The sequence below is a fragment of the Bos taurus genome, chromosome 13 (genome assembly GCF_002263795.3).
Source record: "Bos taurus isolate L1 Dominette 01449 registration number 42190680 breed Hereford chromosome 13, ARS-UCD2.0, whole genome shotgun sequence".
Classification (NCBI taxonomy): domain Eukaryota; kingdom Metazoa; phylum Chordata; class Mammalia; order Artiodactyla; family Bovidae; genus Bos; species Bos taurus.
The window spans coordinates 32962420-32976979 of record NC_037340.1 but is presented as its reverse complement, the minus strand read 5'-3'; the positions used below and the strand labels follow the sequence as shown (position 1 = coordinate 32976979).

The 14560-nt window shown below is 42.8% G+C and overlaps 1 protein-coding gene across 9 annotated transcripts in view; it reads right to left on the bottom strand.

Annotated features, from left to right (window-relative positions):
- The window catches only part of CACNB2 (calcium voltage-gated channel auxiliary subunit beta 2), a 425950-nt gene that overhangs the window by 17547 nt on the left and 393843 nt on the right, over nt 1–14560 (bottom strand). For all 9 annotated transcript variants that reach the window (XM_059892406.1, XM_005214152.5, XM_005214150.5 and 6 more), the window contains 3 exon segments: nt 11099–11179; nt 10589–10647; nt 1615–1724 (listed from right to left, as the gene is read on the bottom strand). In XM_059892406.1, the coding sequence (XP_059748389.1) occupies nt 1615–1724; nt 10589–10647; nt 11099–11179 (250 nt within the window).

Sequence of the window (14560 nt, the reverse complement as noted above, 5' to 3'; positions counted from 1 at the left end):
ACTAAAATGAAGTATCAACTCACACCAGTCAAAACGGCTATCATCAAAAAACCCACAAACAATAAATGCTGTAGAGGGTGTGGAGAGAAGGGAACCCTCCTACACTGTTGGTGGGAATGTAAATTGGTGCAGCCACTATGGAGAACAGCAAGGAGGTTCCTTTAAAAACTAATAGAGCTACCATATGACCCTGCAGTTCCGTTTCTGGACACATATGTGGAGATAAAGATAGTCCAAAAGAATACATGCACCTCAGTATTCATTGCAGCACTGCTTACAACAGCCAAGACACGGAAGCAACCTAAATGTCCATCCACAGGGGAATGGATAAAGAAAATGTACATATACACAATGGAATATTACTCAGCCATTAAAAAGAATGAAATAATGTCATTTGTAGCAACATGGACAGACCTAGAGATTGTCATACTGAGTGAAGTAAGTCAGAGAAGGAGAAATATTGTATGACATCCCTTATATGTGGAATCTTAAATGATACATACAAACTTATTCACAAAAAAGACTCACAGACTTAAGAGAACAAATTTACCAGGTACCAGGGGGAAGGATCGGGAGAAGGGATAGTTAGGGAGTTTGGGATCGACATGTACACACTGCTGTATTTAAAATGGAAAGCCAACAAGGTCCTACTGTATAGCATGGGGAACTCTGCTCAGTTTAATGTGGCAGCCTCGATGGGAGGGGAGTTTGGGAAAGAATGGATACATGTATATTTACGGCGGAGTTCCTTTGCTTTACACCTGAAACTATCACAACATTGTTTTTTAAAAAAAGTTAATGATTGAGAAATGTGAAAATGTAGAAGCAAAGAATAGCTGTTGGGCTGGGAAACTAGTAATGATTTAGACTATAAAGCAGCCACATAGCAGAAACAACAAACTCCCAGTTCTTGAAAGATATAAAGGCTGGATACACATTCCTAAATTGTTTTTACAGGAAGCAGACCCCCACCAGATGAAAACTGCCGACCGTAAGAACAGAGAAGCTAGACTGATTGAAACCAGAAGGTTGATGATGCTTGAGACGTCATCTTGATGCCAACCAATCCTAGAACTGTGCACGAGCTGATCTTCTCCCCTGCAGCCCCTTCCCTGAAGCCATCAGGGAGTTCAGAGCATTTGAACATGGGCTGCCTGTTCTCCTTGTTTGGCAGCTGCAACAAATGCTGCACTTTCCTTCACCACAACCCTGCATCAGTAGACTGGCTTCACTGCATGCAGGTGAGCAGAGCCAAGTCTGATTCAGTAACAGAAACTGAGCCTTAGAGATATTAATGACTTTGCTTGTGACAACACTGTTGTCAAAGCGAGGAGTTTATTTAGAGTCTATAGACACCAAAGCTCATGTTCGTGAAAACAGACACCATCCAAAACATTCATGCTGACAGCCTGTGGAATTTTTAACTCAAAAACTTTCAAAACAAATCCTTCATACCATGAAATCACTAAGACAGTAGCAGTGGCTACTGGTGACACCTGTCTGTTTTGCCTATGCACTCTGACACACGGAATTATCATCTAGTCAGATCTGCTCACTGGTGGCCTCAGCAAAAAAGGTTTAAATGGCTTCAGCTCATTGGTGACGGACACTTACCTAAGCTTGACCTCGTGTTGGATCTTTCTATTATTGCATGCTTACTGGGATTGTTTAAGACAGAGCGTTTGGCCAGTGAGATGTCGGCGGTGACCCTTGTGATGGAAATCCTGTTGGCGAAAAAGCAACAGAAGATCTGAGGTTAATCACTGAATAAAAGGGGACAGAAATGCATACTCCAAACTCATCCAAGTATGATACATGAAGTGAAGTGTGAAAGTATTACTCAGTTGTGTGTGTCCGACTCTTTGCAACTTCATGGACTATACAGTCCATGGAATTATCCAAGCCAGAATACTGGAGCGGGTAGCGTTTCCATTCTCCAGGGGATATTTCCAACCCAGGGATCGAACCCAGGTCTCCCACACTGTGGGTGGATTCTTTTACTAGCTGAGCCACAATATAGACCATATTTTCAACAAAGAAATGTTAGGGCACTTAATCATTCATTTTTCTCTTTAAACTTTTTATTTATTTTCTGTTGGGGTATAGCTGATCATTCATTTTAATTCTGTACCTACCTAACTCAGCATGTATCGGTTGCTTACCAAGTGCCAGGCATGCCCTCAGCATTATCTCATTACCCAGATTAACTCATTAAATCATTCTAAAAACTTCAGTGGAGAGGATATTCTCCCACTTTTGTTGATGCAAAAAAAAAAAAAAGAGCCATGGGTAGATTGTTTATCTAGGGCTATACTGTTCCTAAAAGTGATGAAGCTGCAATTTGAACCCAGAACTCCAGAGAGCCTATATTCTTAGCCCCTGTGCTGTAATCCCTCCTGTAAGTATGGTGCTGTGATTGGCCTGAGGAATAAATAAGAACAAGACAAACAAGATCTTCTCTAAGAGAGCCGAGCAGCAGAGATGGGTCGTAAATAAGAAATTAATACAGTAGTACAGGTTAAGAGGACTGTTCTGAAGAAGACCCAGAGCGTGTTGTGACAATCATGAGTCAAGGAGTGGGGAGTCATTTCAAATAGGGTAGACATGGGGACAACAAAATTGGGAGCTGGGCAGAGTAAATGACTTAGGCTGGAGACTGGGCTGAACGAACAAGCCAGCAGCAGGGAAAATGTGGAGTAAAACGGCTCATCAGGCCTCTGAAGGTGGTGGTGGAGGGGGCACGAAAAATAAGAGATTTGGTTAAAAGTCTGTTCCACAGTTCGACCCCTCCACCTCCCCTTTATTACATCAAGCCACGAGGTGGCCGTCCTTTTCCTGTGTGGTATAAGACCACTGACTGGTCTAGTCTCTCCAGGAAGTAAAATAGGGTATCTGGCCAGGGGGTGCTACAGAGAGCAGGGACAGAGAGAAGAAGAGGATTCGAAATGTTGAGCCCCCAGTCCTCTTCCTCATCCTAGAATTTTGGTAGCCAAGGGTATATCCCCTAGGTGTCAGAATGGAAGATTCTTCTCTGGGGGAATCTGACCAACAAATAGAAAAGACCCAAAGAATAGGCTTTGGGGGTTTCCCATGGAGACTGCCCAGTGGGGCTGTCCTACAGGGAACACTGTGTCTTACGAGCACAGAATCTCCAGTTGATTATTTGATGTTCTGTTATTATACTTGAGCACACCAGTCATCCCTGGGCATCTCAGGAGAACTCCTCACATGAGAGACCAAGACAAACAGAAAAACCACCTATGACTAATGCCCAAAGCTGAATGCTAAGACATGATTATACCTACGAAACTAGAACAAAATTCTATTTAAAGACTCAGACTAAGAAAGCATTTTTGGAGATTAAAAATATAACAGTAGAAATGAAAATTCAAAAGAGGGGCTGGAAGACCAAGTTAAGGAGATCTTCTAAAGAGTAAAACTGAAAAGACAAAGAGATGGAAAATAGGAGAATAAAGGCATAAAAACTAGAGAATTACCCAGGAAGCTCAACTTCCAGTAAGAGCTCCAGGAAAAAGAGGGCAAGGAAAACACGAGAGAGGAAAGTTAAAAAAATAGAATTAAGAGTCTGATTTTCCAAATGGAAAGGGGGAGCCCAGCAGAAAGCTTGAAACTTCCACATCAAGACATGTTCTTGTAAATGTCATGACGCTAGGCACAAAGAAAAGCCTAAAAGCTTCCAGAGGAAAAGGTGGCTCCCCTACAAAGGGTCAGGAATGGAAATGCTTGCTCTTCTCAACAGCAGCAACAGTTGACACAACACTATAGATCAACCACACTTCAATAAAAAATATTAAGATTGGAACCCCCCCCCCCAAAAAAAAAACCCCAAAACACATAACAATGGAGACAGAAGGCAATCGAGCAAAAATCCTTACAAATTCTGGGCAGGGGACAGGGAATTATTCCAATCAGAATCCCATAACCATTTTAACCATTTATCAGTTAAATAAGAGGGCTGATTAAAGGCATTTTAAAAGACATTCAGGGTCTCAAAAGTTTTAATGTCCTCTTTCTAAAGAAACTGTCAGAGGATATTGTTGACAAAAATGATGGAGGTGAATCTTGACAGAGATCAGCTGATCTAGGGAAAAGGGGTTCACACCCCCAAAAAGGTGGTGATAGGCATAATGAGCAGAGCTGTCTCATAGTGACATATATGCACTCAACACAGAGACAAACCACCCAGGCCGGGGCAGGACAGGACATTCCTGGAGAGAGGTTCGGGAAGACACAGCCGAGGGACACCTGGATGTGTACGAATCTATTGTGAGGAACTTGAAACAACGAGGGGAAGAGCGTGCGGCTGGACTGGCACCAACTATATAGAAAATTAAGCATGTGTGAAAAGCAAAATTATTCATCTCATAGATGCCACAAAGAAAACACATCAGAAAAAGTAATGCGAATATATGACATGGCTCATTGAAATCTTATTTACACGGTCACAATGCATCCAAAATATAGAACCAGCCAAAATTATGATGTACCTGTTGGGAGAGTGAAGGATGAGATGGATGCAGGTGTGTAGATGTGAGAGACACAAACAGGAGGAATATGCATGAGGCAGCTAAATAGTCTTCATCGGAGGAAGTCCAGAGAGAATCCTATCGGTGAGTGAAGCATGTGATGTAGAGGCAAGGACTGAAAACTGAAAGAGTTAAAAGTGGTTGCCTCTGGAGAGCAGGACATTCGGTAAAGTGTGGAAAGGGAGTTACTGGCTTTTGCAAAATAAAACTCTGTTGATTTATATACTGTAACCTTTACTGTGTACAGTTTCCTGAATTTGGACCAATTCATAAAGTCCTGTCTCCACCATCACATTCATGACATGGAACAGTTCCATTAGCTTCCTGACCCCACCCCTGTCAATCACGGGCTGTTTTCTATCCCTATGGTTTTGCCTTTTCCAGAACATCGCTGTAGCCTCTTGAGCTGAGCTTCTTTCACTCTGCATAAGGGATCTGAGATTCACTCATGATGTTGTATCAATAGTTTATTCCTTTACATTGTGGAGTAGGACACCTATTTACAAAAATTAAGTGCATTTGATTAAGTTTGTTGTATAAAGAGGACAATTTTACTTTACATGGAAAAAGCGATAACCAGAAAAGCAATATTAAACCCAGCCACTAATATTAAACAGTTTCATTTTGACTTCCCAAGGCATTCACAAGTTGAGTTCAGATGACAGGTGTTCAGCAATTCTTTAAAAATGTCTTTATTTATTTGGGGGTTGGGGTGGTAGAGTAGAGTGATGTAACGATATTCCTTTCAGCGCCTGCATGGCATGGAGGGTATCGGTCATTCCACACAGACTTATGAAGTGCCTACTAGGTGGAAATCTTCATTCAGAGCACTATTATGGAACTCAGATTCTTGTGGGGTGGAGGGAGGCAGGGATATAGACAGAGTCTGATGTCAGGTGGCATTAAATGCCATCAAAAACACAGTGCAGGACAAAGGAATGAAGTTGGGTCATTTGTAGAGATGCTGATGGACCTAGAGTCTGTCATACAAAGTGAAGGAAGTCAGAAAGAGGAAAAACAAATATTGTATATTAAAGCATGTATGTGGAATATAGAAAAAAGTACAGATGAACCTAGTTTCCAGGGCACGAACAGAGACGCAAACGTAGAGAACGGATGTGCGGACACAGGGGGAATGGGAGGGTGGGATGAACTGGGAGATGAGGTTTGACATAAATACACCATGTGGAAAATAGAAAGCTAGTGGGAGCTGCTGTATAGCACAAGGAGCTCAGCTCAGCGCTCTGTGATAACCTGGAGGGGTCGGGTGGGGTAGGCTCAAAAGGGAGGGGCGCACGCACACACGCGCACACACACATGCACACACACACGCACACGCACACAGACAGCTGATTCATGCTATTGTACAGCAGAAACTAACAGAACATTGTAAAGCAAGTATCCTCCAATAAAAAAATTATGCATGACAATAAGGACATATGGGGATGCTGTGGGTAGGGTTTTGTATGCAGAGAAGGAGTCAGGACCTGAAGTGCTGGGCATTAAACCAGGACCCCTGAGTGGGACCCAAGGCCTGCTGAGGACCAGGATCTAAAGAGCCCTGGACACTCACTGGGAGACAGGCTGCCCCCTGACAGAGATGCCCTGGGGATACAGTAGTGACAAGACACACAAAACCAGGCCGGAAGCCCCTCACAGTCAGCCTGGGGGGATTCAGCCAGGGGACAGGATTTTCTTTAATGATCCAACTTCCTTTCTGCCGCACAGGCTTTGTTTTATCCGCACATGGTATTACTTGGCTGGGCTTCCACTGCCCTGCTTGTGTGGTTTGCTCTATAGGCTGCAGGCGGAGAGCTACTGTTCCGTTGCAACTCCTTAAGTGATGCTTCTGGAATCGTCACTGCTTGAGGTTCCACCAAAAAACAGACCCTGAAAATCCTAAAGGCAAAAGCCTGGGGACAATTCAGTGTAGAGGAGTGGTCCTCAACACTTGCAGTGTATCAAAGCTGCCTGAGAAGACTTTACAGTTAAATCAAGTCCCATCCTAGACATTGGGCTTCACTTAATCACAGGTGGGATACAAGTCCATGACTTTTTTTTAATTAAAAAAATTTTTTTGGCCATCTCCTAAGTTTGCTACATTTTAAAACCTCTGCTGGTTTTAAATCGGCAGCCAGGATAGACAACCACAGGTTCAGAAGAACCTGCCACACATCTAAGTACGTTTTCCACACGACAAAGTGATGTCATGTTTCCCAGCACTGATTTCCAGTAAGACTCCTTAGCACAGGGTTCACCACGGACCCCTCCCTACAGAATTCAGTACACATGCCAAACGCTTCTGTGACAAGACCTGACATTTTCAGAATCGCTGGAGAGGACAATTGAATTCATCACTGATGGTGGCTTTCCTTTCTTGCCCCCAATTTCCTTGTTAATTTACCTGTCATTGTCCTACTAAGTGAACAGGAAGATTGCTTTGTTCACGGGGTGACACGGTTGTTTAGGGTGGATCTGACTGAAATGGGCTTGTCCAGTGCACATAAGAGAAAGGACAATGAGTCATCATCTCTTCTCTGACATGACACACTTAAGGCTATTTTAGCAATGAAGGTCTTGATTCTGACAACTTTCCAGGGCATCAACACATGAACCTAACTGGGTTTTAGCACAAAAAATAATTCCTATCAAGAATCTTTTTATCCCCAATCCTTCCTTTCATATTTTCTCCCTCTTGGGCTTTACATTTTTTTTAAAAAATATACTTTGTTGAGTTTTCCCTGGTGATCCAGTGGTTAAGACTTCACCGTTCCAATGCAGGGGATGTGGGTTCAATCCCTTATCAGGGAACTGGGATCCCACATGCTGTGTGGCATGGCCAAAAAAGTATTTTGCTTAATAGATAACACAGGAGTGATTCATTTTCCCCTCCTATAACTGCATATCTATTTAGGATTAGCCACACTCATACTTGTTATGAGTTTCCACCCTCTGTGGCTGTCTGGCCAACCAGAAGCAGACAGTGTGTGATTTACTAACTCTGGATGTCTTGCCTTGAGTGAAAGAGTTAATGTTTTGCATGACTTTATTGAAATTCTGCTTTACAGACCCTATTCCTTCCTCTGAAAGTGAAAGTGAAAGTTGCTCATTCGTGTCCAACTCTTTTCGACCCCATGGACTATATAGTCCATGGAATTCTCTGGACCAGAATACTGGAGTGGGTAGCCGTTCCCTTCTCCAGGGGATCTTCCTAACCCAGGGATCAAACCCAGGTCTCCCACATTGTAGGCAGATTCTTTACCAGCTGTGCCACAAAGGAAGCCCAAGAATACTGGAGTGGGGAGCCTATTGCTTCTCCAGTGTATCTTCCTGACCCAGGAATTGAACCAGGGTCTGCTGCATTGCAGGTGGATTCTTTACCAACTGAGCTAACAGGGAAGCCCCTTCCTTCCTCTGAGGATTTTTAATTGGTGATCACAGGCCTATAGTGGTGAATTCCAGTTTTAAGAATTCAGAGGAACCATGGCAGGTCCATTCATAAAGCCACATGGCAACTAGTTTGGGCCAGAAACAGAAGACTGATACAACACTGAAAATACTGTCTTTGTTTCTTAAATGAAATCAATCTGGATGGCTAACACTGTAGAACATGGGTCCATGATGCACCCTGTAGCTGGAGTCTATCTTCCAAGTTCAAAACTTAACTCAGGTTGAAATAGAGGTCAGGGAACCCATCTCATTCCCCCATCTTTGGCATTTAGAAAAGAGCAGTGGGTTAACTCAGTCATAGAGAGTAAAGTGCCCGGTCTAGCAGAATTTTCTGGGTAAGTAGGTTCATGTAGACAATTCTAAATGGTGATAAATGACAAAGTCAAGAACACAGAAGTGAAAGCTACATGGGCCCAATTAGAGGTTGGGCCAGAGCCTAGACCAAGCTGAAGGCCCAAAGATCAAGCTGTGATTCCCAGCATGAGATAAATTATATTTTATAAACCATGCAAAGCAAAACTATCTACTGAGGAACATCTGATTAGGAAGACTCTGATTCTAAAGTCTTTGGTTTTTTATTTTGGCTGTGCTGGGTCTTCACTGTGGGACACAGGCTTCTTTTTGAGTGTGGCATGCAGGCTTAGTTGCCTCGTGGCATGTAGGATCTTAGTTCCCTGACCAGGGACTGAACCTGCGTCCCTTGCATTGGAAGGATGATTCTTAACCACTGAACCACCAGGGAAGTCTCGTGAAGGCTTTTTTGAAACACAGATTCTAGTTTTCATTTTCTGTCTCTTTCAGTCCTTTGCTTTCAGTTCTACTACTATTCCAGTAGTCATGTATGGATGTGAGAGTTGGACTATAAAGAAGGCTGAGCTCTGAAGAATTGATGCTTTCGAACTTTGGTGCTGGAGAAGACTCGAGAATTCCTTAAACAGCAAGGAGATCAAACCAGTCAATCCTAAAGGAAATCAATCCAGGATATTCATTGGAAGGACTGATGCTAAAACTGAAGCTTCAATACTTTGGTCTCCTGATGCAAAAACTGGCTCATTGGAAAAGACCCTGATGCTGGGAAAGACTGAGGGCAGGAGGAGAAGGGGGCAGCAGAGAATGAGATGGTTGGATGGCATCACTGATTCAATGGACATGAGCTTGAGCGAACTCTGGTGGTTGATGAAGGACAGGGAAGTCTGGTGTGCTGCAGTCCAAGGGGTCACAAAGGGTCAGAAAAGACTTTGCAACTGAATTGAACGAACAATATCCTACTATAAAAGCTCCCCCCTTTGCCCTGCCTCCCCTACTGATTCTGGCTGTGGAATAGATTTTGGTCCTTGTCTTTGAAGAAACAGTTCAACAAAGAGACAAAATTTATTGGAAGCACAGTATGTATGGAAAGCACATGGGGGAACCTGGAGTAAGCTTGCACAATAGAAAGTTGCTTATTGGGGCAGTTTTCCAGGTTGTCTCTGGCTAATCATCTCGCTTGTGCCCAACTCTGGTCTTTCAAAGGGCAGCAGGATGCCAGCTTCAGGTGTTCAGCCTGGGGCTTATCTAACTCCTACCTCATGACCAGAAATCAATATAAACATGAAACAGTCATGAAAGCTGGTGTGTTCAAGGAAGAAAGTGAGAGACTTAAAAGAACAGTGAAATCTACAGATTCCATTTACTGCACTTGTATTGCCAGACAGGAAAAGGAAAGGAATGTGGAGAAGAGAGGCACCCAGTGTGTCTCATGAAAGATGCAGAAATACACCCTAGCTCTGTCTGCTCCCAGGTTCCCATTAACCTATGCTTAGTTTACGTTTGGAAGCTTCCAGTTTAGACTCCAATCCTATCTTTGATGCTTCTGAAGTTGGCTGAAACGTTACTATGGTGCCTACTGGTTATTTGATTCAAGGCTGCCATTCAATACACCCCCAGTAAACTCAATGAAGCCAAGGCCCTTGTCTGATTTTGCTCCTCACAATACCTGGCTCAGCAGAGAAGGGGAAGGCCTGTGACAGCTGTGTGGGTGGAGATGGGGAATGGGATCCAGCCCCAGGTAGAGGGTTGGCCATCGCTCACAGTAACAGGAGAAAAGGCAGAACATTCAGGCAAATAAGCAAGGGGGTGGGTGTGCGGCTGGTGGGAACACCTGGATAGTCTCCTCTGCTTGCTTCGTTTGCTCAAAGCAACAGGAAGCCAGTTCACCAGGAAGCTCGAGAGGAGAAGGGTTTGATGAGAAAGGAGATGCTGTGAAAGCCTTTTAGAAGAGTAGAAAAGTGGATGGAAGAGGCACACAGAACATAACTCCTGGGCAGCACCGAGGGCCAGCTCGTCGTGAATTCAGGGGGAGACTCGTCAGCAGGGGTGTGACCAAATTCAGCTACAGACACAGGTGTAGGAACGGACAGCTGAGGTTGTGTGGACTAAGTATGATAAATATGTACTGAATCAGATCGAACTGAATGGAACTTACATCCTGTCACCACAGAGGCTTGAGAAGCCAGTGTTCTCTTAGGATCCACCCGCCTGTCCCACCCAGCTTTCAGTTTCATCATCTTTAAGGAAAAGATCCACAAAACCCAGAATTCTGAAATACTCACCGCCCTTCGAATCTGTGTTTTAAAAAATCGAACAGTGCTTTTTGCATCATATCTGTGACCTGCAATTGAGCAAGCAATAAGACATGAAAAAAACATTACTAATTATGATAAAACAGTCTTATTCCTCTTAATGTTAAAAATCCAGGCGTCCCATTGGGAAAAAGTAGCATGTGAGGGTCGCTCCCTTTTTCTGTGGCTGAGCTTTGATATATTAACAATGAAAAAAGACAAAGTTCCCCAAAATCACTCTTGGAGGGACTGTTAACAACATTGCAAGGGGCCTCCATCATTCTCCATTTGACACTCTCTCCCCAGACTGAGTCAACTGTGGTATGCATACATCTCCAAGGCAACAAAATGGAACAGAACTGTAGCAATGTACCCCGTGGCTTGAAAACAACGTGCTTTGCTGCCACCAGCTTTTTTCCCAGTTCAAGAGTCAGGAGAGGGAGGTGTGCAAGGTCAGGTCAGCATGCAAGGTCAAGGATGCGCCAGAGGGCAGCTACCTACCTCATACCCCTTCAGAGAGGGGCCCACCAGGACCACAGGTCGCATAGAAGGGACCACATCATACGGAGGGGTGTGCTCTGTCTGCAGAGAGAGGAGACGCCTTCAGATGGTTAAAAGGCAGAGGGAACTCAAATATATAAGGCACAAGCTGTTCTTTCTCAACTCTGTGATACCAGGCACTAACTTCCCAGACACTGCCATTCTTTTTGCACTGGCTTCTTTTTCTAAATAAACCCAACCCAAGACTGGGTGGTTTTATTTCCTTCATGTTTCAAAGTGACTGAGTTGTCTACAGTTTTCTGGCTCTCCTCAAATGCTCCTGATGTTCCTAATGCAGGAGGGGCTGCTTTTGAACAAAAAAAACTAGTTAGAACAGACAAAAACATGCCTCATGCAGGAGAGGTGCTTTTAAAAGCTTGACCGGAGGTTAATACTGCTTTTCAGATGCATTTGAGTTTTCTCAAGAGTGGAATGATCAGACCTCATGTGGTTAATGACAAAGAAAAGAAAGGTCTTTGGGTCTTAGATGTTGGTCTTACCTGGATAAAACCTTGGTCTTTTGTGACCAAATACTCGACAGTTTCTGTTTTGCTGTGAGAGTTTGGAGGAGCCTGCATGCTTGTTTCAGTAAATGGAATCATGATCACTCTTCACAGCTGATGGATTTATATGTTTAGATTTTTGGTTTCTATCCTTTGGAACTTAAACACTTATAATGTCAGGTTTATGGGTCTTGGAGGGAAGCTGCTTCTGATGCGTTAAAATGCCCGAGCAGGCCTCCATGGCCTCACAAGGCTCACTGTCCTCCTGCAGTTCTCATGTGCTTCTCAAGAACTGGTTAGGAGGTGTTTCCCTTACATAACTAACTCATTCCCTCCCACAAGAATTTCTTTCTTTTTTAGAAGAGCAGGGGGAGGACCTAACTTTGTAGCCATTTCTAAAACTTGCAACAATTTTCAGCTCTTCTGCTTCTAATACAATAATGACAAAAAAGATTTCCCCCAAATTAGATAACTTATTTGTTTAAAGATCTTAAAATTGGCTATTTTAATAGAAGAAAATGTTAAAATGACTGGGGAAAAAAATGACTTCTTTAATGTAGAAGACAGAACTCTGGCCTAAGACACAGATAAACAAATCATGCTGGCAGGAGTCTTCCTGCACTAAGTGTCTGAAAAATACATATATGTTAAGAATCACCCAGACCAAAAGAAAAATCTTCTCTGAACTACTGGAAGAATTTTGTCAACTTATTGCAAGCGTGAATGCCATTTTTGCATCAGGCTGTCGTTCAAGAACACATTACTGTTGCTTAAGATGGCCCTTTACCAACTTTCTGACTTGGATCGAATTTACTTTGCTTGGGGCATGGCGAGGGGATGAAAAAGCATTTCAAATTCAAAAGTTTCCACTGGAGTTTTGCCCATAGTCATGGACGATAGAATCGGAGGGGAGAAGATATGACTGTGACTGTGCTGTCTCAAATTTTACTGCTGAAAGCTTTATCTAGTGCTCAAAATGAATTTTAATAGATACAATCAAGGTAGAATACATTTTTAAACAGAAAAAAAACCAACCAACCAACAAACCCAAGACAAACATAATACAGTGACAGCACAAAGGCCACACAAGCATCACTCTAAAAGCAACCTAAAACATGGAAAACAGTCTTACTGCATCTCAGGTTGTTTTTTTTTTTTTTTGGTTTTGAAAAGTCTATATTGAAGCTGACCACATCATTAACAACATAAGAAGAATGAATACCTGTGCCGAAGGCATCATAAGCATATTCATGAGATTATGACATGAAATTAATTCAGCAAAATTATTCAGTTATTGCATTTATACCACCTGGGATCAGATTGAAAATATTTAGAAGCCAAGTCCTTATAACTATGCGGTCTAAGAATACCTTTTCCATCATTATAATTAGGAATATCAGTTGCATGCATTTTAGCTTCCAAGAAATTTTATTTCAAGTCTTTAAATATTCAGTGGCCCAGTATTAGATGGGTCTTGGGTTCCTTTGATTTGTGACTGCCAACTATTAATAGCAATGCTGCTAATCAATCAGCTTCTTCATCAGTAGGGTAGCTACAGAAATTACCTTATTTGATGGAATATTGGAACTTTATACCCTATGAATCAGGACACCATCCTTTTTTATCTGTCCTCTCCTGCTAAGTGTAATTTGTTCAAATTATTTAGTGGAAGAATTACAATAAACATTTTTCATGTTTTGGAATTTAGGAGTCCGCAAACTTCAGAAAAACCTATCAATAAACACGGTTTTCATTCATGTTCCTGTTGGCTAAAGCTCGGAGTAGCTGAGCAATGCTGAATTTTTAGGTTTCTGCTGCTCTGAACCCTGTTAAGTCACCTGGCTCTAAGTTTTAGCGGTGACAAGAAGAAAGGACCAGAGAAATGGACCCACTGTCGTGGATGGATAGTTGGCTGTGGCTTTCGGTGGTCACACAAAAATCCAGGGGTTTTAATTTTTGCTTGGAGTATCTCAGTCTTCCACAATGAAAGCAAACACAATTTATTTTTTAAAACAAAACAAAACAAAACATAGTTCAGCATCTGACACCTCATTGATGACTCAGTTCCTCCACAGGGCAGAATCCTACTGTACAGAAGAGAAGGGCTCAGGGTGTGGAGAGCTGGAGGCAGAGGAGGTTTGACTCCATGCCCACGTATGTCGTGAGAGGTTGTGCTGGACTTGCTGACATTAGAAAGAATGACTCTAAAGACAGCACAGCACAACAGGCGGTGGACAGTGGTATATAAAAGAAAGAAAGGAGTGGGGATTGTGGACGGGGAGATTATCCTCAAAAAATAATGCTTCAGAGCTACAAAATGTGCTTGGAAGAAACAGATTTTGGAGTCAAGAGAGCTCAGCAGTACCCTAGTTTGCAGTCAGGGAACCAAGAGGATCACTGGGTAGCATCTTGGTTGGCCAGTGGCAAAGGCTCTAAGCACAGCCACCGTGTCACCGTCCGATGGGTGGGATGCTGAGATCTGAGTGACGGAGGAGGCAAGAACATGGGGAGAGGATTTATATATGACAATAGGAAGAACTCACAGTAGACCGCCAAAACAAGCCTGCAGTTTCCACTGGTCTTGTTCATCTGCAGATTTTGCACCTAGTGGATTAGAAGTTTAAATAACTGACTAAATTAAAAATTGAAGAATTGAAAAAAAAATTTTTTTTTTAGTACAAGCTATGTATCTGGATATCATAAATCAGAATCTAATAATGGTTTTTCATATGCTTGATTATCAGTTAAATTTCCGGAGGAAAGAAAGTGACAGAGACAGAAGCATGCACGAGAGAGGTGCATTACAAATGGAGTCTTCAGCATTGGACGTTCCTAGAATGTTGGAACGAATGCCCTTGGTGGTAGCTGTTATTCCATCAAAAAGGCTAGGTACTGTAATGGTGCTTCCACAGGTCACTCA